At 35.7% G+C, this 25,975-nt stretch overlaps 1 protein-coding gene across 1 annotated transcript; it reads right to left on the bottom strand.

The window, feature by feature from the left end:
• Positions 1-201: 201 nt before the first annotated feature.
• LOC110028556 (ATP sulfurylase 1, chloroplastic) lies at positions 202-9,057 on the bottom strand. The gene is made up of 5 exons (XM_020730453.1): positions 8,295-9,057; positions 2,328-2,733; positions 1,768-2,028; positions 856-942; positions 202-615 (listed from the first exon to the last, which is right to left on the bottom strand). The coding sequence occupies exons 1-5, from the start codon at positions 8,795-8,797 to the stop codon at positions 478-480; spliced, it is 1,395 nt and encodes a 464-aa protein (XP_020586112.1). The 5' UTR covers positions 8,798-9,057; the 3' UTR covers positions 202-477.
• Positions 9,058-25,975: the final 16,918 nt, after the last annotated feature.

Genomic DNA, 25,975 nt, shown 5'->3' with positions numbered 1-25,975 from the left:
TATATAAAACTCTAGTATAAATATTGAAATATCATGCATCTACAAAAAATCGAAATACATCCAACCTAACAAAATATATAAAAACTCATATCCTGAGGGCCATCACCATTGCATCTCTGCAAGAATCAGTGGCTGGATCTAGTTATATCAACCCTATCCCTCTCCTGCCAGCACTAATCACCTAAGAAAAAATCCCATAATTTTAGTCGCGCCAAATTTGTCGCACTACACATTTTTCAATCCAAACCCAATAAAATTCAACTCACAAATTCTATTACATTGAAAAAAGTTTCAATTGCGATGCTTGGCATGACACAAGCTTTGCATGAGTTTTTCCTTTCTGTACAATTTGCAATGTAGGCAATCCGAACAAGCAGCACGAACAGTTTTGGTGGCAAATAAAGGTTCATTGCTCCTTGGAGCTTATTATACATCCATACTTGGCCATTTTTCCACCAAACCATGGTTTTAGTTGTATCAAGCAGGAACAGGTTCTCGGATTTTGGTCCCCTCGAGTGAAGCTACACTGTCATAGTATTCTACGAGAACTTTCCATCCGCCAGGGCACATGAAGCCATCCGGTGGGTTCTCGCGGTTCTTGGCAAGGTTTCTCATCTGGGGAATAGAGTTTGAAGTTAGATTATAGTGGTGGGATGATGGTTGTTTTATACTCTAAAATCCGCTTGATTGTGAATCATGTTTTAATCGATTTAAAATTAAATTTTGATTAGCTGACTCAAAAAATGTTCATTTGAAACTAAGCTGACGCAAATTGAGATCATACACTCACACTTGACTCAAATCAACTCAAAACTCGCTGAAAATGATTCATGGGGAGGTTTTTAATTAAAATACCTTGGTGCCAGAGATGAAGAGGAAATCCTGGGGCCTTGAATGATCGAAGAAAGCCATCTTTCCCTGTGTTTTATCATAAGCAGCTACCTGAAGAGATTCATGGAAAACTTAGCAACTTGTCTTAATATGTAGCAGTTTCATGTAAGTTTATAAATGAAGTTGGCTTTTACATACCATGAAAAATATTACCAGGACATTATAATAAATAGAATCATGCAGTGGCTAACAATATATAATTATTTTACCATAAAGAGGACAATATCACCTAAATTTCTTAAATTTCCTCAAATAAGTGACTGATCAAAAAAGCAATACCATTCAAATTAAAATGTGGATTTGAGCCTGATTTTATACAATTGTTCAATGTGTGACATGGTACGAAAATCCTAAATGAATTAGGGCAATTCTGTTCAGCTGACATAGCAAACCGATGCCGTTCAACATGTTTCTTTTTTCTCTTTGGTTTCAAAATAACATGAAATGATCATGTCCGTGACTAACCATACCTTACTGTAAGGACAGTTCGATGGAACAAGCCCATCAAATTAGGGAAAAACCTTCAAGGCTTATTTGGCCGGTTTGAGTTTTAAATGTTCTGAAAAATCATTAATTTTACTACATTCTGCAAATTAGAGATCAAAAGAGATTTCCAACTCTAAAAATACTTTCAAAATCCTTTCAAATGTAAGGATTTTATTTCCATATTCGAAATGAGTGAAAATTAAATCATGACTTTCTAAAATATATTTTCTATCAAAATGCAACCAATTGAGCCTGAGAAAATTCTGGTGTAGCTATGTCATGTTATCGCTTGCTCTCAAAGGGTTTGAATTCCCTCAAAAAAGTTCGTCAAACAGATTGGATTACATTTCCAAAAGGTCTTTCTACACAAATGCTTCAGATTTCACATACCTTGAAAGGCAGGATGTTGAGTCTCTCGAGACCAGGGGCCATGCTGAGTACCTTCTTCCCGTGGTCGGCATCATAAAGGTCTCGTTTCTCAAGGGGATGAGCCATGCCAGCAGGATCTCTACCAACAATGTAGAAATTAGCACCGGCGTTAATACGAGACTTGGCATGCCACTGCACCTCAGTTGGCCCAGCATAATGCATGGGGGAGGGGAAGATGGCCACAACTGTAGTATCAGGGTCAAGCACACCTTCCTCAAGCACCTGTAATGCCATTTTGGAGAAAATTATTTGCAATATAAAATTAAGAAAATTGCATCAGGATGTCTCCCTATCAGCTTGGCTAGGATCAATCATTAAACCAATTGATTTGCTTTGAGATAAGTACGACACAACAGTAATAAAAATTACACTAATCTAAAAACAGACTCATGAACTTTAGAACCCATCATAACAAAAATTTTGAAATTGAAATAACAAATGGCACGTTTTGCATTCTAAATACTTTGCATGCCTCTGGCATTGCCTTTTATATGAGAAATGGAGGAAGGATTGGATACTACCTTCTCATGCTGCTTCATTCTCCAACTGAGTGGTACATCATCAGCTTTAGTATAGCCTCCCAGAGGGTGAAGCAACAAAATTGGATTTTTATAGCCCATCTCCAAGAGACGCTTACGAGTATCAGTCATGAGCAATGCATGACCATTATGCACAGGATTTCGGAGCTGAAAAGCAAAGACGGCATCTGCATTGCGCTTTGTGAACTCTTCGCGAAGTTCCGCAGGTGAAAGGCGATATTTATCGAGTCCGTCGTTGTATTTAACTGGCTCTATGACCTCCAAATCTCCACCTATGAGCCAGTTGCCGGCATTGGTTATGGTTTCTTCAACATAGGGTAGCCCAGGGGCAGTTGTTCCCCATGTTCTAGCAATTCGTTCTTCCTTGTTATGCTTGAATATCTCAATGCTGAAATGTAGTAGCAATCAAACATTAAACTTTATGCTTTTGACAAAAATCATGAAAGTAAACCTCTGACGTAATCAAAGAACTTACAGTTAATAAGCATAAGAAAAGGAGGGAAATCTACAAACTTAGCACAAAATTCTTACGAATTAACATATCCAGCACCTAAAATTTCATATTTACATACATAAAACTTTAATGCTTTAAACCTATTAATAAAAAGGTGGATTTCCCTCTTAAAAAGTGGCAATAGTGCTATTTTTTATGTCATATTAAAGATTTGAGTGCTTTGTGTGTAATATGAAGCCTGGGTTTGAGATATGCAAATACATAAGAATTGTGCGTTATGTATGAAGATGCCCCAAAAAAAGAATGTTTGTTCTATATTTTTTTTTAGTTGCAAAGTGCTGAATCTAGTTTCTTAAATATGCAACTATGAAAGTTAAGAAGAATTCAAAATTAAATTATAAGGCAGAGGAACAAATAACCAATTAAGGATTACAAATAAGAAAAAAATAAAGACGAACAATACGCAGAGCTAAAAGGAAAGAATTTAAACGATGTTCTTTACGCTCACCTTAGTTGGCAAATATTCAACATTGAGGAAAATGCGTTTTGGGTTCAATGCTATATTGGATTTATAAAAGATATTGGTGTAGTAGTGTTATGTGTCCGCCTAGTTTAAGGGCAAGTTCGTCTTTTGTATGCTTACGGGTAATTTAGTCTTTTATTATAATTATTTTTTGGTCTAAATATGCTTATTATATTTAGGATTAGACTTATTATTATTAGGATTAGGTTTTGCGAGAGATTTCCTACCTCTCAAATTGTAAGAATTGAGAGAGATTGCATGCCTCTCGAATTGTAGGTGTTTATCTTTTATATTTGTATGAGTTGTTCGGATTACTGAAGAAAATATTCGTGTTTGCTATAATTTTATGTGGAAAGACGTGTCGATTACTGCCTTGTATCATAACAAATTTGTATCAGAGCCTTGGATTCGTGATTGAAGCGAGATTCGTCGTGGGCGGCAGCAAATCTGACATGTGTTGCTAGAGTTTTTTCAATAGGTAGTTCGGCATGCTTTGTCAATAGATTCGGCAGTTCCAACAACAGTCCCTGAGGAAGAGACGTTGCTTGTGGAGCACATCTGGTGGACTTTGTTTCGACGACATTTCGTGCGACAGGCCGGCGGCAGTTTCGGAGAGGTCAGGAGGCCGGAAGAAAATTCCCTTGGTTCTTACCTTACCTTTCCTGTCTGTGAAACAGCAGAAGGCTTAAATTGGAAAGCAAAACCAAGAACAGCATAAGGCTTAATAGGAAAGCAAAAATAAAGCTTTAATTAAGGATTTCCAAAAGTATCCGTATGTAGAAGGAAAAAGCTTTTAGAAGAAATTTTTTTAAGGGAACAGTAATTTAGGAAAAACTATTTCGGACATTTGGATGGCTTAGACAAACAAAAGCAAGCAGGACCAAAGTTGAAAGAGATTGAAGAGACACATGTGACCGAGTTGACAGTGATTTTGGTGATCGATAAGCCATGAGATAAGCCATTTGGGGTTGTGATATTATCTAAAAGATTGATTGGAAATCATGCCGCCTACTGATTCAGATGCGACCAAAGGATGTGTGCAATACTGTATTTTGAACTTCTGTTGGTCACTATGAATTCCTGATTAAATGGAAAAGATGATTAAATAATGACGTCAGCTGGGAGCCTCTGACTTGATCAAACAACAGTCTAATTTATTGTCTTTTGGGAGGGGAGTATTGTTAGATGTATGCCTAGCCTAAAGGCAAGTTCATTTTTTATACACCTAAGGGCATTTTAGACTTTTATTATTCTTATTATTATTGGGTATAAATAGGTTTGTTATGTTTAGGGTTATGTGTAAGCATGAGTTTGAGTTGTGAGTCTTAGGTTTAGGTCTTGGGAGATATTTCCTACCTCTCGAATTGTAGGAATTGGGAGAGATCACCTACCCCTCGACTCTCTAGGTGCTTATCTTTTGTATTTGTGTGAGTTGTTTATATTATTGAAGAAAATATCCATGTTTGCCATAATTTTCTATGAAAAGACGTGCTGATTTCTGCCTGAAATCATAACAGGTAGTACAAGTGGATGGCGCTCACACATGGCATAAGCTTTGGGTTGGAGATGAGTTTGACCACTTTTGCTCTTCTTTGTTTCAAACTCCCTAACAAATTGTATCAGAGCTAATGATTTGGTTAAATATTTGATGTGGTTTGAAGCTCCAATGGGTCTCAATAGCTACTACCATAGTTGACAATGATTCAAAAGAAAGTGGCTTTCACAAAGGAAGTGATGTCCAACGTGAAAGGTTCTAATATAAAGAAAAGTTCGTCAAAGCATGTAGAAATACCAAATAGCCAACTTTTCACCCATTGGCTTTAGTTTTTAGGTTTAAAAAGGTGGGTTGAACGCTCCTGCATTAGCGGTAACTCAATCCCTCTTTGATGCATAGCCCCAAACATCAATACTATCTATATATATATCATCATTAGAAAAAAAAAATTATGTAAACTCACCATCTCATCATAATCTTATCAGAAAAATATCACGTGATTAACAATGTTGAAAACGTGTTAGAATTTGTAGGCATGAAATGGTATGTTTTAAGAAGAAAATGTGTCGTGAAAACATTTGACAAGTTTTTTGGGACTTCTTCGTATGATACCAAACTTTTAGGTTGTATGTTTGCATCATATGCTTAGATAGCAAGCAGTAGTATCTACATCAAGGCCTTAAATGGCTGTGATGGATGCAACTGACAATTTAGTCCATAACAACAATCTTTAAAATTGATCAATAGAAATTCTTCAAATCCTTTTGATGTATTTATCCTGCACATTATCATCACTACCACCAACATCACCATCAACTCCGTCATACCATTAAAATCATCATAGACGAGCAAGAACATCTAAGTAATCTAATAATGGTGTGGTGCTAAGACTGGAGATTGTAGTATTACAAATTCAAGGGTCAACTAAGTACCACCACAAAATTATTTATTTTTTATTATCATTAATAATAAAAGTATTGAGATAAGACCGAAGTTTCTAGAATTATAAAGTCGGAAGACAGTTAAGTACCACTCCATCATGATTTAATTTTCCTTATCATTATCACCACAACGCCACTGCACTCATCAACCTCCGATTTTATAAAGTAATAGTTGTAAGACTGAAGGTTCTAACATTATAAAGCCGATTGAATATGATGGTGCGACTATTTTTTATGCTTTTTATTTATCTTTCTTTTACTTGCAGGACTATAGTAAATTTAATAAAATAATATAATATTCTAAAGTGCTATAAGTGTTATAAAATATATTGTCTTAGGTAATGCTAATATCCTAAAGTTTGTGAGAGTGCTTTAGGTATACTAAAGATACAAAAAGCTCATGGACTACCTGTGTTACAGATTGAGACATTGAGCAGTGAAGTATTAAATCTATTAGCTTCAGTGAAACATCACATTTTGATGAAACAAAGGAGAATTAGATTCTAAGCTATAGGAAAGGTTCCAAAAAAATAAAAAACACAAATTTGTATTAAGAATTCTGGAGATGATTGGGAGTATCAATTTTATGATGCTCAATTTGTCCCAGTGCCAAATCATACTATTAAAGCATTTAAGGTGAGGACGGAATTATTTAGGGGTATGAAAATTCAAAAGCAGGAGCACAATAACGTTTAAACTACTTAATAGCATTCATCATAATGCAATATTTGTACAAGATAGCATCCCACAAGTATCAACTCTAATGTCTTCTAAACCTAATAAGATTCAGCATGCCATAGAGAAAGTCACAAAAGAGATCTACCATTACCATAATATTGACTAAAAAGGGAGGTTTATTAGGTAATGACTCAATATCATGCTTCATACACTAAGTGCAGTAAACGTCAAGCTACCTTATGAGAAAGATTGAAAACAAGTTAGGATATTTATTAGGTATTGATTCAATATCCGTGCATAAATGACAAGATGAGATAGTTATTTTGTTTCTCACATAAGCTAGCAAATGGATTTGGTGATTTTACTAAGTTCGGTAATTTGCAATGTTTTTATTGGTGGCTATATGAAGTTGATGCATGGAAGCTTAGTTGGCGTGAATGCAAATGGCAATATGAAGGTTATTATGGAGTTGTGAAGGAATTCAGATTAAAAAATAAAAATAAAAAAAATGTAAATAGACATAAAGAGAAAGAATTCGTATAAGTTGTTTATATCAAAGAACCAGTGATAGCTTCTCTAAGTACTTCTTAAGCAGGCAGTTTTCTAATATTTCTTTAATCCTTATTTTTTATTCCCTCTTAAATTATTTTTCTTTTACTGATCATGTGAGACAAGGTAACATTTGACAAGCTTAGATAGATCAACTAAAAATATAATATGGCAGCCAAAATAACAAACTTTTAATCACAGTATCAACGCATCCTGCACGATTGATCTTGAATAAAAGCATTAACTTCCAAAATAAAATTGAAAAGCGACCAATCACATTCAAAACAAGATAGTAAAATGGTTAAAACACACGAAAATGGTTTTATTGAATGATGAAGCTAAGCTGTGTAAAGAAAATGATCCGTCCATTTAAATTACTACTGTTTGTCATAATCATATTGCTCAAACGTGGTGATCAGTTAGGTTTCAACAGTACTGACGTACTCATGCATCATCTACATGATTCTAGCATTAACCAAGGGTCACTTCGTATATCTTTTAGTAGTTATTCGACTTCATCAAGAAAACAAATGAGTTACAATGACTTGGCTACTTTTGTACAAAAACGGAAAGTGTTTACCTTAAATCTTTTTTTCTTTTTGAAAATAAGAAAGGGGAATGTCTTCCTCCATCATGTTGATCCAAAATAATAAAATGACATTAAATATAACCAAAAAACTAAGAAAAAAGTGAAATATTACTGAACGTGATTGCTTATCATGGTATTAGATAATTTTAATGGTAAAATAAAAGGAATAAAGAAACATGATAAATCAAATGATAATTCAGATGTTAATCAGTAATAAAAGTTTCAGGGAAACTGAAAAACAGATCATAAGGATATACAAACAGAGGAACTAAAATCCGATTAACATTACTTTGATAATCGATTGACACTACTATCTGCACCTTGAACTAGAAAGAGGAGCCATGTTTTCCCATGCTAATAAGGATTCCAATCTTAATTTCTTATCCCATAAGAAAAAAAAAAAGATAAATCATGTAAAGTATTGAATCAAAGTCACCCCAACAAACACCGGTCATCAATTAGAAATTTGCCGTATAAATCAACACATAAATAATCCAAAGAAAACGTCGGAATTAGTTCAAATTCACTATATAACGTTCAACCCCACCTCAAACAACACCCCTGAATTCAATGTAAAAGCAAACGACACAACTTATCACCAAAAACAATAAAACCAACAACCCATCATCTCAAATAAATAAACTAATGCCAGTTTAATCACACCAAAAGAAAAAAGAGAAACTAAGAATCCAGTCCACTGTATGGAAATTTTCCACTTACTCTTTAAGAACGGCAATGGGATTGTTATTAACATCAGCAAGCACAACTCTATCCCGCCCTTCAACAACCCGCTTCTGCTCATCGTCAAGCGCGAGCACGATCGGCACCGACATATTGACCACAGAGCCGTCCGGCATCCGCAGGCAATTAAAATGAAGAGTTTGGAGGAACTCGGCTTCTCTCATGAAGCCCCGGAGCGGGCTCGCCCACCCCTCACTCAACACATGCACCCACTGCAAATCGATCCTCGATAGCTTAATCCGCGGCAAACCTCCCGCCATCGCAGCCTCCTTCCGAAGAGCCTCCCGCTCCGGCCCTACCGTCGCCACCAGCTCCACCAGCTTCCCGCCATCCGGCTTAATCAGGCCGCACCGAACCCCAGCCGGGCAGCGTGAGACCCGCCGGAAGCGGGCGGCGGCGCCGGCGAAATCGGTTCGCCGGGTTCCGGGAAGTCGCAGATGGCTGCGTGGAGATTTCGCGATGAAAGTTTCCATAGAAGCCATCGCCGAGATGGCTTCCGGCGATCGAAGAACGGACCAAAAAGGGGAAGGGGATTAATCCAATTGGAGAATTAATTAGTGGATTATGATTTGAGAGAGGGGGCAGTGATGTGGCAATTTATAAGAATGAGACATGTGCCTAAAAAGGGATGCGCGAACCTGGTTGGTATTGCGGTCAGATTAGTGGGAGGAGGAGAAGGGGGCATGAATCTGGACGGTTTCCGGTAGGGTGTATGTGGATCAGAAAGGCGGCTACGTGTGGTAAGTAATTTGGTTTTTGTTTTGGATTTTAGTTTGCTGGTTTGATAGGTGGCAAAGTTGGACTCTTCAGCTCCAGGAGGTCAAAAAACATAAAAGGATAGATTTCAGGAAGCTTCTTTAGGGGAGGAGATCTTTCTAAATGAAAAAAGAATGATGGCTATTTTTTTCAGTGATTGAAGTTGGGATTTAGACTTCTGGTTTAAATTTTTTTTCTATTTTTTTTTATCTTCTCTTTGTTTGTTATCATTGGAGGTGTTCGAATTCACACATTTATATTTCATTTTGTGCGGTAAATTTATGATGGTAGAGTGATATATTGACATATTCGTATTCTATATAAATCCAACACACAGATAAAATAAAATCGGCTTAATAGACAAAAAGATTTAATTTTACATGAAAAACAGGCACTCAGCTACTGTGAAGAAAAGTAGATGGTAGGGGTAGTGTGCTAGAAAATCTGTTGTTGATGTCTTCGATAGTGGTGGCCAGACAATAGTGACCAGGAAGCAGCGATGGTAGTATGGTGGTGAAAATGGCTCGATGACGGTAGTCGGGCAACGATGGTCTGACGGTGCTAGCGGCTCAATGGCTATTTGTTGGGTAGTTGCGGTTTGGCGGTGGTGGAAGCCAGACTGCGATGGTCCAGTAGTGGCAACGACTCAATAACGACGGTCGGGTAGAAACTGTCCGACGGGTGGCAAACAATTTATGGTGACCAAGCAGTGGTGGTCTGATGGTTTCAGTGGGTTAATTGTGATGGTGGTGGCTACCTGACGATGACGATGGTGGCCCGAAAGCGGTAGTCCAACGGTGGAAGTAACTTGATGATGGCGGTCAAGCTGTGATAATTGGGAAGAGGCGGTCTAATGGTGGCGAGTATCGGTATGTGGTGGCTGGGAAGCAGCAAAAATAGTGTGACGATGGCTACTGCTTGACGGCAGTGGCTGTGTAGTGGTGGTCCTGTTGACGACGACTAGTCGATAACGTTCCTGTGGCAGTGGAGCTCAGAGCCCCTCAAGTGCATGGAGCTCTTTAGCTATATCGTCCATGTCTCGGTCCCAAGTCCACTTCATAAAGGGAGTAGGGTTCTATTTATGGATTTTGTGAGTGAAATTTTATACAAATATCGCATGAATTTGCACAACTCCATTGAAGGGCCTAGAGTGATCCCTTTAATAAAATGGTATTCTATGAGCATTTGAGTACCTTAATTATGTAAGAACTTAGTGATCTTATGCTCGTTGGATTCGGCTCAACGAGACAATTGATTCGACCATAAGCTTATCAGGTTTGGAATCTATTTGAACACACAAGTGCCCATCCAAAGCCTCTAATCATGCTTAAATGGCATGATCTGGACTTGATCAGTCTCGGATCGAATCAATATTTGCTTCAATGTGCTCGCCTTGTCGAGACGGTCAATTTGTCTATAGCTTGCTAAAATCAGTGCTTGGATGATCATGAATTTTTATTTGGAGATGTTTCTTGCTCAAAATGCTTCAAGATTTATGCATGAACAAAATATTTTTTGAGGATGTATCAATTGCACCCCTATTTTCATAAATTGTTGTCAAAGATGTTCAAAACACATCTCAATTTTTTAAAGAAGTATATGCCGCAAAATAGTGACTTTGAAGAAAATGTGAGATGAGTTGCTCTTTTAGTTATAACATTGTCTTCTTACTGGGATCCTTACCACAAAAAGGACTTGTCAATAGCCATTTGAAATTATCAAATTTGTGTCAGAGATACTAAAGCTGGCTCTACAAATTAAAATGTGTCAAAAGTGGGTTGGACAAACAATCACCACCCATGATAGAGATCGTGGTCGCAGCCAAATGGCGGTACTTCTCTAATGATAGTGTGACAGTGGCCAGACAACAACGATAGTGCTCCGGCGATTGTGGTGGCTTGACGACGATAGCAAAGTTGGGGGCTAGGACGTGGTGGTGGCCAAATAGTGGTGGCCTGGTAGCGGTTGCTACCGGCAATGAAATAGTTGTGGTCTGACGATGGTGAAGGTGGTGACCGAGAAGAGTTGCTTCTGTGGCGGCGAGCAGATGATGGCGATGGTGGTGTTGGCCAGGCAACGATGATTAGAAAATAACGATATCGTGACGACATCCACCAGATGATAGCCGAATGATGGAGGCATTGGTCAGACGACTATCCATTGGTGGAGGCGACAACTTGACAGGGGTGGTCGAACGGTAGTGGTCCGAGGACGGTGGAGTCCAAATAGCAATCCAATGATGAAGGTGTCAAGATGTGGCGGTTAAGAGGTAATGGCTAGACGATGCTGGTTGGATAGCAGCGGTCCCGCGGTAGCGTATGTGCACATGGAGGCACATGCACAGATGCGTCTTTAAACGCGCATGTGCATGAGCATCCATTGATGAACATGTGTGCACATAGTGTGGTGCATGTGATGTCGTGCATACAAAAGCAAGGTGTTGTGAGTGAGAACATGAGATGGCATGCACAAATGTGTGGTGCCTACACGTAAACATGCGGTGCCATATGCACGAATGTGCAGTGTCGTGCGCACAAACTTGTGATGCACTGGTGCACCAATTTCATGCAGGAGTATTAATTTAAAGTATGTGCATCAACTGATGGATTTTATAAACTTTGTATATGATACTTTTCAAGGAAAATCATATAGTGATTAAAAAATTTTGAAATTCTCCAAAAATTGAGATTTTTTTTCTCTTTTGTATTATTTTTAAAAGGAAAACAATATTTATGTAAAGAAATTGATTTTTCAAATAATTCCTTTTCTTTTTCTACCCCTTACTCAAGCTTATAAAATAATCCCTTGGGTGCAATAGAGGGCACACCTCTCATTTGTTAAGAAAATTACTTCAAAAAAGTTATCTTCTAATTTCACCGTGAAATAGGATCACGTGATTGAATAAAATTGGAACAAAAAATTTAAGAAAGCACAATTAAAGTGACCAAAAAACACACAAAAATTTTACGTAGAAAAACCTGAAAACGAGAAAAAATCACGGAGTCACATCACCACAAATTTCACTTTGTAATTCAGAAAATTTTACAAAGGACTCACACAAGTTTCTTCTCTACACTCAAATGAAGAAACTTACAAAACTTGCACCAACAATCTTCCCTCTCCAATCCAATGTAAAAATCACGCCGAATAACCAATTTTATCTCTTCGACACTCCTCACCTTCACTGGGATGCTCTTTGAAGAATTCAGAAGAAAGAAAATAGCAAGTTACCATTTACCGCACTCAAAATTGGCTTAAAAACTGAAATCTTGTGTACTAACTGTACCGGGCGCTTAGTGGCCCAAACTTAGGGCCTAAGCGTCAAGCGCTCTATATGGGCGCCTAGAAATGGGCACCTATGCACCACTAGACTGATGCTTATGCCTTGGTCTATCGAGAAAAAGAGTAGGCCCGCTCTATAGCGAGCCCATATGCGTCCAAAACTGGTGCCTAAGCATCAGCTCTACTGTAGTTGTGTCCTTATGGGGCGCTTTAGCGCCCATGGCTTGCCTAAGTGTCAACCTTAAATGCTGCTTAGAATGCTTTCACTCCACACACCGTAATAATCTCCCACTTGGATACAAAACATCAAGCACTAATCCTCTGTATCTGCACCTTCATCTGAATCGTCTTCATAGATACGTATCGTGGTGTGACTCACCCCCGGTCTCAACCTTCATGAAACCCGCTTAAAGCCCGACACAGCTTCAGTTTCTTAACACTCACCACCTTCATCAACATATCTGCAAATTTTTTAACTATATGTATCTTTTCCAGAAATAACTATCCATCCTCTTGAAGAGATCGAATGAAAAAATGCCCGAGCTAAATGTGTTTCATCCTGGCCTGAAAAACAGCGTTCTCAGCAAGATGAATCATACTCATACTATCATTGTTGAGTTTTCCAATCCCCTACTCCTTGCCCAATTCTGCCATGAAATTTTGTTGTCAAGTTATTTCCTTGCTAACATCAGTAATAGCAACATATTCGCCCTCTGTAGTTGAAAGTGCAACGATTTTCTACAACCTGAAAACCCAAGTCACTATTGTGTTCTCCAATGTATAGATGTACCCCATTTTACTTCTTTTACTGTCCACATCTCCTATCATATCTAAATCTATGATAGGAGATGTGGAACGAAAGATAGGAGAGAGTCTAAGTTTACTATTTAGTGTGAAAAGAATATTGTTATCAACATGAGTGGTTTCAATGTTTTGGTTATTTTTAATAACTACTTGATCAGAACCATTATAGATAGTTGGCTGCTGTAAATTGGCCAAATAAGTTGTGAGATGAGCTGTGGCTCGGGTATCTAAATCCTAATCTAGTTGCTAGTTATTAAGTTAAATGGTAAGAGCAGTAACATGAAGTATTGAGATGGCTTTATATTAGAGATTTATTATGCGCCAACATTGAGTGGTTGAATGCCCATTCTGTTACAAATTTGACACATTACTTGAGAATTTGGTTTCAACATGTTATTGTTGTTCTAATATTTGGCATTTGAAAAGTTCTTGGAGAAGATTCTTTGATTTTGATGCCTCCTTTGCTTTTATATGTCAGTAGGGCTGAATGTTTGGTTGCTTTTATTTATTCATTGGCAATGTTACATTCCTCACTATGTAATAATGAGTAGAAATCATCCAAGCTAATCGGGTTCAAGTTGGTTCTAATGGAAGTCTTGAAACTTGGATAGCTTGATGGCAATCCACTTAAGGTATAAAAAGTAATATTTTTGGTATCAATCCTTGAACCTACAACTGTATTGCTGTCCACCAAATTCTTGATAACAATGAGAAGTTGAGTCAATGTGTGTACTTTCATGGTGATGTTTTCAAGTTAATTCTCAAGCTAAATGACTTTTAATTTATTTTTGGATTGAAATTTCCTTTCTAATGTATGTCAAATTTGAGAGGTACTACTTATATGGGGAATATTTGAGAGAATAGAGGGTGAAATAGTGGATAAAATTATTGTCATAAGATTTCTATCTACACGTTGTCATAAGAGATAATCTTAATTTTCAATTAAGTGCCCATCTCATCTTGAATCAATCTTGATGGGATAGTAAGTGTGTTGTCTAAAAAAAAATCAAATCCATTAGCTATGAGAAATTTTGAAATTTATACCATCCATTCAAGATAATTTTTTTGCATTAAATTTGTGTTTGCCACATTTTTTTATATGAGACATCAAAAATTTTAATTATGTGAATATAATTATCTCATTTATCTTATTGAATGAGAGTGTAGTTTGCTGATTTTCGTGTGTTTAAGTTGATGAGATCGAATCCATTGCTGTTGTTATGCTCTGTGAAACAAAGAAATAGCAAAAAACTGAACATAAAGAATAAAATAAGAGAAATATGATATATGAGCCAGAAAAAGATAAGTATTTCATTGTTATTCATCCACCACTCTACATCACATAGATCACGTATTTATAAAAGTGTACATAACAAAGTTGTACTATAACATCGGGAAATAATTGACATTTTATATTTATTGTTGGATATTAATATAAAAGGTTACGTTAGGATCTTGGGATCCCTAATCCATCGAGAGCTCTTCAATTAGAAGTAAGAGGTAGCCCGCGAGAGGAACTTGAAGAGCTAGAGGAAGGGCTCCTTTTATCTTGCACTTAAATTCTAAGCTAATTTGTAATTAAATTTTGCAAATAGGGTGAAATAAATGATTTTCCAATTAAACTATTTTGAATTGCAAAAACTTACTTGGTTGTTTGGTTAGGGGGAGGAAGGTAAAACAAAAGTATCGCACAAAAACTAAGATACAAACACGTGTGCAATGCCCTTGTAAATTTAAAGATTAAATAATGGGAAGGATAAAAGTTCTTGATGATATTGTACATTATTTATTTTCATATGATATCATTAATTTCATGGACTAGTAATATATACTATTCGAATGATATTTTCTTAGTAGTAATATATACTATTATATGATGAAGAAAATTAGATGATATAACTGTGCAAAATGCACAAGATTCGTAAAAAAAAAAAAAAAAAAAAAAAGGAGAAAACATTACTCACTTCCACTTTGATGATTGATCTGCTTTTTTATGTTTTATTAGTCAAGCATTAAATCAAAAGAATTAACCTCAACCTCAATGACTAAAATAATTAATCATATTTGGTTTTTCATTTAAAAAGATATCTACTATTCAAAAAGCTTACTTGGCTCGAGTGAAATGTGGAGTTGGCTCTCATAATATTTCACACGTAAAAGAGGTTCATGTAAATAAATAAAGGAGTTGAGAGGAAGACCATCTTCAAATCTAATATTATTAAAAATGAAATTATGCTTTGCCCGAATTTTTAAGTTAAAAGTTGTGCTTTGATTGTAGAAGGTGAGTAAGAAAGAACAACTTTCATTTAGAAATTTCCCTTGCAAAGTGCAAAACCACTTCGATCAATTCTTCAATTACATACCGGTTTGCATTTTTCAGCATCAACATCATAATCACGATGGTATCTTTGGGGGTCATGGAGATCATGACCTCCAGCCTTTGTTTATTGATGAATCTATTCATGATTCTGAAAATCTTTGTTTTATTGTTAAAAGTAATCATTATTCTGGAAGGCCTTCACAATCTTATCTATTGAGAACTGCAAAGGAGTCATTGGAGAAATTTGGTGAATAGGCAATGGCGACCTCTTTTCCTTGCAAACATCAACTCATCTTCCAAATACTAAATTTGCCTTTCTAGTGAAGGAATGCACTCATTTTCTAATCAGATGTGATCAAAACTTCTAAGTTTAGTCCGATTATAGTTCTTATAGAGCAACATGCCTCCATTTACTCCTCAATAAAATTATGGCAATTAAACAACTCCAACAGCAATGCTAGAGTTTTTGGTCGCTACAGATCAAGGGCATAGCAAAAGGACTTGTCAATCTCTCTCGAAAATTTATTGCGTGCGGAGACCCAACACAAAATTTGCGTGCAGCATTCGATCAAGACCGTCAAAATCTTTAGAGTAGGCCCCATTCTAATTAAAAAAACACTCTAGTTGATAAGGTCTAAATTTCATTTCACCTTCTCTCTATTTTTTGCAATCTTAAAAGATTAAACTGAAATTATTTGGATAACATCTCCTTGCTCGCCACAATGGGGAAGCAATCCCTCTCACACAAATGCCCCATTTTCTTTATTGTTGCCGTCATTTGCTATTTTAGCTTATTGATTTGTTATGCTACAAACTTGGTGGCGCATTCCATCTTGTATAACTCCGCATCTTATTTGTGGCATAATACACAATTACCTCACTCCTTAATTGCTTGAATATCAATTTACCAATGAAGCAACATCCAAATAAAAAACATAAAGGGGAGAACAAAAAGAGAATCCTCTAAACCAACAAGTACTCTCCAATGAATGAGGATAAATCTCTTCCTATAAAAAACAGCCTTATTTATAGGTGGCATGATTCATATTTTACATTGTTATGAATAATGCTATTATTACACTCAAATGTCCAACATTAACAGTTTAATACCCCCATCTAATAATATCTTATCTTAATTATTTTCTCGAAATTTTTTATAAACATACTCCTGTCTCCCTAGTAAATCACAAGCAAGGGGAACATGATATTGATAAATTCATCATATCCTATATATATATATATATAAGGACAGCTGATATAAATGCATGTCATTTTAAAGTTTGATTTATTGGCAGAAGAGCTTTATATAATTATTGCTCGTAAGTTTATCATAAAAAAATAAAGAAAATCAACAGAAGTAATTTGAACAGCTTAATTAGACGTTTTACAATGAAGTTCTTCAAATAGACGTTTAATCTGAATTTAAAAAGCTGTTGCAGATTAAGTTGTCATAATACATTGCTTTGATATGATACAGACTCCCCCACTTTGCATCATGCAAATTCCTGCAAAACAAGAACTAAAAGAAATTTCAACATTTTATTAGTCAAAACACAAGGCAAAGTAAATGAATGTTATATGTTTACAAGATCAAATTTTCTTGAAATTTTAACTAGCCCCAAATAACATAACTGTACACCATTTCTATATATGATTATCAGGCTTCATATGAAGCCATGTTCATTCTCTGAAAAACAATAAAAACTTCCATTCAAATTTATATAATGATATGATATTTATCCTTTAATATCCTGTGTAATAGATAAAAATAAATTTGTACTGGAAGTACAATATTAAAAAAGCTACAATTATTATAGCTCACAATCCATTGCCAAGATTTATTTTTAATCTTTTTTTAACTACCATTACCATTTTTTATCATTTTAACTTAACTAAAATACATGTTTAAGCTTTTTCTTACATTAATAAAGAAGAGAACATAATTGTCTGCAAACATACTACTTACAACACTCTTCAGTACTGTAGTCCTTCAGCACCAGTTCCTCAGAAGGAGATTGAAATAGTATATGCCCAAAAATAGGAAGAAATGAGGCTGCCAAAGCATGACCTAGCAAAGACTGACTCAGCAAATCCATGAATATTTTATCATAAACTCACTCATACATATCAATCAGTGCTAGATCATGCTGGCAGCTTCATTCATTCCACAGAGCACCAATTGTTGAATTCGGAAAACCTGTTAAGTCTTTCTCATGGTGTGGAACATATGTCTAATGATCAAATATATGTGACAAAACATACTATAATGTGCAATAAGAGAAAAAAAACAAAACAAAAATTAATACAATACCTTACAAACAACTAAAAACTTTCTATTTCTTAATGCATGCAGAAGTAAGAAAAAGAGAAGACTGATAACAACATATGTACTTCAACAAAAGCAGTAGAAAAAAAGCATGCATAAGAATAGAGATCCATAGCTGTGGTATGTGAAGTAGAGAAGAGAAGAACAAAGAGACACAAAAACAACGCAAGGAAAAAAGAATAAAGTTGAAAACAGAGTAAATTAATGCAACCACAAAAGAACAGGGGAGAAAAAACACACTAGCAACTTCTCTGCATGCAGGGAACACACACTTTGCCTTCATTTATACAAGTAGAGATGTGCAATGTGGGTTAGTAAGCCATAAAAGAGATAGAGAGAGAAATCCAGAGAGAGAAAGAATAAAGCTTTGTATGATAGGTGTGGCTAGAAGAGCGTAGCTGTGCAGGAATAGGGTGGCATCGACGCAGTCATTTAGGATGGAAGCAAGACATAGGGGCCGTACCCCATGCGCGAGGCATGGCAGGGAAGGGAGAAGTAGGTCTCTTTAGTGCTGTGTAGCTATATATGAGATAGAGAGAGAGAGAGAGAGGTGAGTTAACAGTTCAAAGTTCAGTATAAAGAGGACAGAGGAAAAGCCTAAAGAAAGAAACCATGCTTGACCATAGTGTGTTGCATGCTTCTAAAAGAGGAATTCCGCTGCGGCAGAGGCTGAGATTGTCACGGAAGGGAAAGATAACCGGGACTAAAAGCCAAAGACCAAGTACTTGTAGAGATAAATATATATTTATTTAAAATTGAAATCAACTTTACAAACATTTGTCTATTTTGCTTTTTTTTTTTTTTTTTTTTTTTTTTTTTTTTTTTTTTTTTTTTTTTTTTTGTTGTTGAGGTTGAAGGTCTTATCTATAAATGTAATGCAGCAAAAGTTTATATCATAATATAACAACAACAACAACAACAACAAAGCTTTAATCAACTACATGAATCCGTTTTCTCCATAGCGCCCTGTTTAGCGACATATTTTCATTTAGTTCTAATAAATTGAGATCATTTTTTATACAATAAGCCCAAGTCTTTCTAGGCCCACCTCTGCCTTTCTTAACGTAAGTTGAATCCAAAACATCTACTCTCCTAATCGGATCATTAGATGGTCGACGCTTAATGTGACCAAACCATCTTTTTCTAACTTTGTCCATCACAGGAGCTACACCAACCCTATCACGGATATAATCGTTTCGCATTTTGCCTCTAGGTGTAAAGCCACTCACTCATCCACCTAATCATTCTCATCTCGGTAACACTTAACTTAGTATTATGCTTCTCTTTTAAAGGCCAACATTCAGCGCAAAGAGCATTGCAGGTCTCACCACCATCTTAAAAAAATTTCCTTTCAGGCTAAGCGGTACTTTTCTATCACACAAAATGCCCGAAGCATTCCTCCACTTTAACTAACCAACTTGAATTCTACTATTAACATCCCTTCAAAACTCAATCCAACTCTCCTTCAAATGCCACTACATTCCATTAATGTTAGTTTCCAATGGATTATTTTCAATGCCTCACTCACTGCCCATCACAGACGCATACTCTCCCCCACACGCTATTAAATTTGATTAATTAATAACTCAAAAAAATTAGACACTAACTCTTTACTATTCTTCAAACCTTGGTTTGAATCACATTCATATTATATTTGAACTTAGGTTCAATTAGTTCAAATCATGTACAAATTCGAACAAATTTGATACTATCTCTAAATCTTCTGCAAATGCAAGATGTTATCCCACATAGAGAATAATTTCATCTGTGACCAATTTTCGAATAAATATTTTTTTAAGAAAATAAATAGTTCAAATATTATGTAATTGATGCTCTTGATTCATAAGTCAAGTTCATCTTTTATAATATTTTACAAAATTTCTATAAAATTGTCAAAAAATTTAGGATTCAACCACCACATTAATAAATGTAAAATCTTAAATTTACATAGAAATATTTTGAGAATTTTTTAATAAAATTCCATGAAAAATATTGCATTCAAAAAATTGGAACTTTTTTTATTAAAAATTATATTTTATGACTAATGGAAATTTATGACTTAATAAATCTTAAGTTTAAATGAGTTCAATTTGCAAACTTTTTGCAGAATTTTTAAACTAGTTTATTATGAAAATTCTTTCATAGATTACAATCATTTTATGGAGTGCAAAAAAATAATTTGTTAACAAATCTTTCATAGGCATACATTTTTTTTCTAAAAGTATCATATTTTAATTAGAAATATAAATGTTATTTCTAGTAGTGTTATCTCTAAAATAAATTCTAATGTTTAGTTAGAATAATTTTTTAATCACAAAATAAATTTAAATAAAAAGTAAAATTTTATTCCCAAAGTAGAGGGAATACCTTAACATGTTGTAACTCATAGTTATTGATAAAGAGGAAATACCCTAACATGATATAACTCATAGTTTCTAATAAAGTTATTCCAGACTGCCTTGAAACTAAGCAAAACTCTGCATGTCATGATCGTGACACTCAATATGATTTCAAATTATGAGTATTGTTATAATTGAAGCATATCAACGTGCCCGGGATGATGAACAGTCATGTAAACATGACTGGGGATTTTATTCCCAAATCCTAGAGTAATCCGTCCATTAAGATTCCTTATAGAGTCTAAAGTTGTGTTTCCATCTAGAAATCCTTCTTACCAGACCCTATCCTCTAGTCTAGGAGCTTCAACAACTCTACATAATATTCCTAAGTCATAATTCAACCTTACCTAATTAATCAAAACTCATTATCAACCTTTCTCAAACTCTTTTGACCGCTATCATTCAGGTAAACCTCCTTCCCTGAACGATTAAATCCCTTTGTCAAAATTTTTCATGACACATTGTCATTGATTTGTAAGTCTTTTCCTTTTGAGCTTTATTCTTCTAATTTGGATCTTTCCTCCAATGCTTTAACTTTGAAAGTCCGACCTTCTGATATGAGTAGAATAAATCATTACGTTAATTGAGATTTTCTTTAGGGCTCAAAACTCTAAAGATGTAATTAACTATGAGGGGTTGCCTTTGTAGGGAACTCGACCAAAAAATAAATAAATCTTATCTTATACTCGTAAGGTAAGGGAAAGAAACCTGGTTTTGTAAACTTATGAAGATCTTCATCATTCGGGTGATCAAGCCCATTTCAAGGTAGTATTTTCTTTCCTCGGGAAGGTATATTATTCTTTAAATATTATACCTAATCATTTAGATAGAAGTATTCCAATCTATGGTGTGTGGTGACACAAAAATCCTCCACCAAAGCTTTTTTTCTTGAGACTTCATTATGGAATTATTCCTCTCTCCATATCTCATAATGATTTATGTCATTGTTTAATAGTTTTGTCTGTATCCTTTAAAAACTCGAGCTACTTCAAGCCTACCTGATTTTCAGGTCCCATCTCGTATTCTTAATCTTCATGTTTTTGACTGCTCATTTAAATCCTGAGCATTAAGGACATGCCCTATCATCAATTCTTCTTGGTGAAAGCTTTTTCAAATTAAATTCAATCTCAATTTTATTTATTTTTTTTAAAGATTAACTCTCACTTTATTTCTTTTCATACCTCATTATAGGAAAAATGTTTCATAAAATCATTTTCTCACTTAGAAATGGAAGTAATCTAGCCTTTGACCCAAGTCCTCTAAACGATGGTTCCCCAATTAAGTTTAAGATGGGCTCAATAATTTGAGCTCTTCTACAGTAGACCTTCAAGTAACCAATAACAAAGAACTTTTATCACACATTGACATCTAATCAGAAGAAGATTTTTCACAATTAAAAAAAGAGATATTACGATTGTCATTATTATGACTGCCACTATTGTTCTCTAGTGTCCTTAAAAGGTAGAGACCAGAAAGACTCCTAACTCAATCTGTGAATTACTCAAAGTATGGATAATCTTCAAGATTGGTCCATCTGATCAATTAACTAATGCATTAACTAAGACCAAAGATGAAATCAAAATAGGAGACTCTATACGAGAATTTCACGGGTGACGGAAGAGATGGACACTTTTGAATTTGATTTACCTAAAACCTCTCTTTTTTTTATTCAAAGTAGGTTTCTTTCACTCTCTGCTACACAAGGAGAGGAAAACATCTGTAAGATAGTTGAGTTATCTTCATCTCTGCCTGGGTATGAAAGCCCTAATAGAAGCAAGAGAAAATCTCATCTAACTCAACTGTACAGGATATTAAAAAATATACCAAAATGATCCTGATATTTTGTATATGCAAGGAATTATGAAGTTGACACCACTACTTGAAGATTTTAATTCTCGGTAATGGCACCAAAAACTTAATCCCAAGCAAAGTAAGATTTCAATTATATTTGTAGGGATTCTGTGCAAGTACATGTATCGTTATCAAGTAATATAGAGCTTTCTGATTAAGCCCCGAATATCGATCCCACGGAGATCAAGGTTAATCACGACGGCTTTCAAGAGAATTTCTAGTCTAGAATAACACGCCCTAGCTTGGAAGGTCGATAAGGGTTTGATTTTGATTATATCATACAATTATCACTATAATAATATTTCTACTCTTAAACTAAAATACTTAGTGAAAATCAGAAAGTGGGGTCTAATATTATAAAAGTACCCTTCTTCATGCAATGAAATTAATGACATGTATAAAAGTAAAACAAATAGTGAGAGAGATTGAGAAAAATAAGAGCAATTATATTCTTTAATCTTACTAGAGATGTTATAAAGAACATTGGTTAATCTAAAGTTTGAATAGTTCTAAAGATGAGCTAGGCAGAGAAGATCCTAGCTCTCACTCTAGAGTTCCCTCTTATCCCTCAACTTCGAGGCTAACATCTCGCATCAAAACCTAAAACAATAACCTAAAACAATAGACCAAACCTAAAACAATAGACCAAATTAGAGGGCTTTAGCATGTCACTCTAAAGTCCTCTAATTCTACACCTATTAAAGACTATTTCCCTATTTACTTACACTCAACCATATTGACTACATTCTCATCTATACAGATTAAAATGTCGCCATCAGATCTGCAATTCAAACTTGCAAGTAGACAGTCCCGGATCTTACATGTTCTTACAACAGATTTTTATCAGCTCTATGATGTTCTCACAAAAGAATTTAACATGCAAGTTAATCAAGTTTACATGTAAATAAACAATATAGTAAAATCATCACAATATATTCTCTCTCTACTCAATTCTATATCCTTCACATGCATACTAATTCATTACAAGAGGGAAGAGTATAAAAAACTATTCACTACACATGGAGAAACAACAAGAAATTTTTATTGAACAAGACTTTGAAACCACACAAATAAAGTACTAGATTCAAATCAAAATACAATGAAAATACTTATCTTTTATGGAAATCAAACTCTCCTTGTATAGCAAAAGCAATCTCCTTAGAATCCTCTCCAAGAACAAAGTGAAAAGAAAAGAAGAAATTCTCACTCTCTCTTTTTCTCTCACCTTGTCGCCACACTTGTGGCCCACGCCCAAGCCTTCTTCTTCTTCTCCAAGCCTTCTTCTCTTCTTCTAATTTGTTCCAAAGTAGTTCCAATCTAATTTGTTCCAAAGTCCAAGAGTTATTTTAAAAATATTTTCAAGCCTTTTTTTACAATTTCCCAAAAGATTCTTAAGTGCTCATCAAAACTGTTCATATTCATTGAATCTTCTAAATGGTGTCTGAAGTGCCTCTTCAAAACTCCTTTTAACCGCCCCAAATCCTTCTAAAAAGTCCCTTTTCTCATTTCCAATGAATTCCCCAAGAGACACCCGAAGCAACACTTCAAAAATCGTCCAAATCTGATGTATATTCTACAAGATATGTTGAAAACCATCTATGGCGCCTAAGCGACGTTTCTACGGCGCTTAAGCGCCCCCCTCTCTGTCTGGGGACACCTAAGCGCCATTTAGGGCACTTAATTTTTGGTCACAAGCACTTAAGTGTCTGGTTTTGGCCCCCATAGCTCTGGTGTGCCCCGATTCGACCCAATTTATTCCGGTTTTCTCCATTTTGGTCAATTTTTGCTCCTTTTGCACCAATCACTCCAAATTCTTCAATTTGATGTACCTAAAACCGAAAACATAAGAAAACATACCTTTAAAGTGCAATATCATCATAAAATATAGCATGAAAAATAGTGCATTTTTAGGTGTATCACAAAGCAAGGAGGATCCCTTATTATAGAAATTCTCTGATTTATGGGAGGTATTGTGTCCTGTAAAGAGAAAAGAAAGATCTTGAAACATGAAGGGGTTATAAGACACAAAGAGGTGGCATATAAGCAATCTAGGTAGACCTTCACATGATTATTAGTGCAATCATCACACCGATTATCACACGAAGCATCTCTTTTAATCCCAAAATATCTTTAAAAAATCTGGATTCCACACCAATTATCACCTGATGCTCCTTCCTACATTCCTCGCCATCTTCAAAATGCTAAGTAAAAAAAAACCCATTGTGATCATGAAAACAACCTGAAGTAATGAGACTACTTTTCACTCATATGGAGTCTCCTATAGCTTATGAATTGAGAAAATCCTACGTCAAGCGCTCCCAATATAAATAAGAGTTTTTGGGGCTAGACCAGCACTTAGGTGCCCAAAATGCCTTCCATGACTTTTAAAACTAAGCCCCTGGAAGTTTGGCACTAGTCTCAGGTGCCTAGTTACCCAAAATAGCTAAAATACAATGATTTTTCAGAGCCCCCGAAAAGTAAGGCAAACGGATCGTGGCGCCTTGGCGCCAGTCTATTTTTAGGTTGTGATTTTTTACAATTTTGGCACTAATTTGACCCACCGCACCTTCAATCAGCTTAAATTTATAGAGATATGTTTGGGTTTGATGAGATATGCATGATGGGTGTTAAATTTATAGGATTAGCTTTATTTGGCATATTCTAGATGCCCTTTATTTGCCTTTTTTAGCTGAATTAAATGGCAAGTGGAGGATTTTACATGGGGAGGCTGGTTTAAGCTCTCTTTCCCACCCCCCGCCTCATTTGTGAGCTCTCTCATTTTTCAATCTTGTGCTAGTTTGTAAGAGCTTGAAAGCTTTAGAGGGTTGTTTCTTCCTCTTGGTAGTGAAGAGCTAGAGAGGAGCAGTGGTGAAGAAAAAAATTGGAGAGGAGCTCAAGCAAAGAAAGGAAAACTTATTCTTTTCCTCCTAAAACTCCATCTTCTTAAACCTCTTATTTCTCATTTCCTTCATCTTCCTCCATCATTCCTCCATCACTTTTCTTGAGTGGTATGAGGAGATCTTCTTGAGGAAGAGCTTGGCTAGCAAGAGAGCGAAGTGCCTACTCTCCTACCTAAAGGAGAGCTTCATCTTAGCTAGGGGAATGATAGCTGGAGCACATTCAAAACTTCACTGGAGCTTAGAACTTTGTTGGACTTTCCTTCTAAAGGTGAGCTTCTTCATTTGTTGGAGAAGGAGTAAAGCAGACCTCGTTGGAGCTTCGCCAAAATGTCATCATCTCTCCTACCACCAAAAGAGCTTCATCCTACGAGAAGAAACACGACATCAAATGCCATGTTAGTGAGATTTTCTTTCTTATCTAGCCCTAGGAATAGATTTGGATAGGTGTTGTGGCTTCAGTCGCCCACAGTAGGTGAGTTGACCAATCGACACGAGTCAGCAGGTCACACTTTTTTAGATCGATTGTTGATTTTCTAGAGGAAGCCCTAGGTTAGAAAGCATTCGTTGACAAATTCCTAGAAAATCTGAGAGTTTCTCTTGTGACCCTTAGATCTATTCCTAAGAGTGGAATCTTAATTTCCCCTTGCTTTTGCATTTCTAACCCTCCTTAGAAGGGTTGGGATATTTGAAATTATGTGAAAAGAGAAAAGAACTGTAGCTAGGTCACTTTGCAAAATCATGGGGAGTTGTGGAATGGGAAAAGCTTTGTAGCAAGTCCATTCCACAACACTGTAGAGAGTTTCATATTGGAAATCTAAAGGTGAGGTTCCCACAAGCCTTGCCAAAGTAGAAAGCAACAATGTTGCATATCCATGTGCAAAACGTAGGTACCTACGCGAGATCGTTAGGACAAGTTCGATGTGTCGTCGAGCATTTTGGGTTGCATTACATAAATGAGTTCATTTGTTGTGCATAATGTCATATATCTTATGCATAATCGGGTGAGCACTTTGGTTGGATTG

Source organism: Phalaenopsis equestris, unplaced genomic scaffold, assembly GCF_001263595.1.
Source record: "Phalaenopsis equestris unplaced genomic scaffold, ASM126359v1 Scaffold000513, whole genome shotgun sequence".
NCBI lineage: Eukaryota > Viridiplantae > Streptophyta > Magnoliopsida > Asparagales > Orchidaceae > Phalaenopsis > Phalaenopsis equestris.
The sequence above is the reverse complement of the archived record's forward strand: the minus strand, read 5'-3'. Positions and strand labels throughout refer to the sequence as shown.

Coding starts and splice junctions, on each gene's coding strand:
- LOC110028556 (XM_020730453.1), bottom strand. CDS start 8,797: ATGGCTTCTATGGAAACTTTCATCGCGAAATCTCCACGCAGCCATCTG. Junction 2,734..8,294: donor CCCATTGCCGTTCTTAAAGA/GTAAGTGGAAAA, acceptor ACTACATTTCAG/CATTGAGATATTCAAGCATA. Junction 2,029..2,327: donor GAATGAAGCAGCATGAGAAG/GTAGTATCCAAT, acceptor ATGGCATTACAG/GTGCTTGAGGAAGGTGTGCT.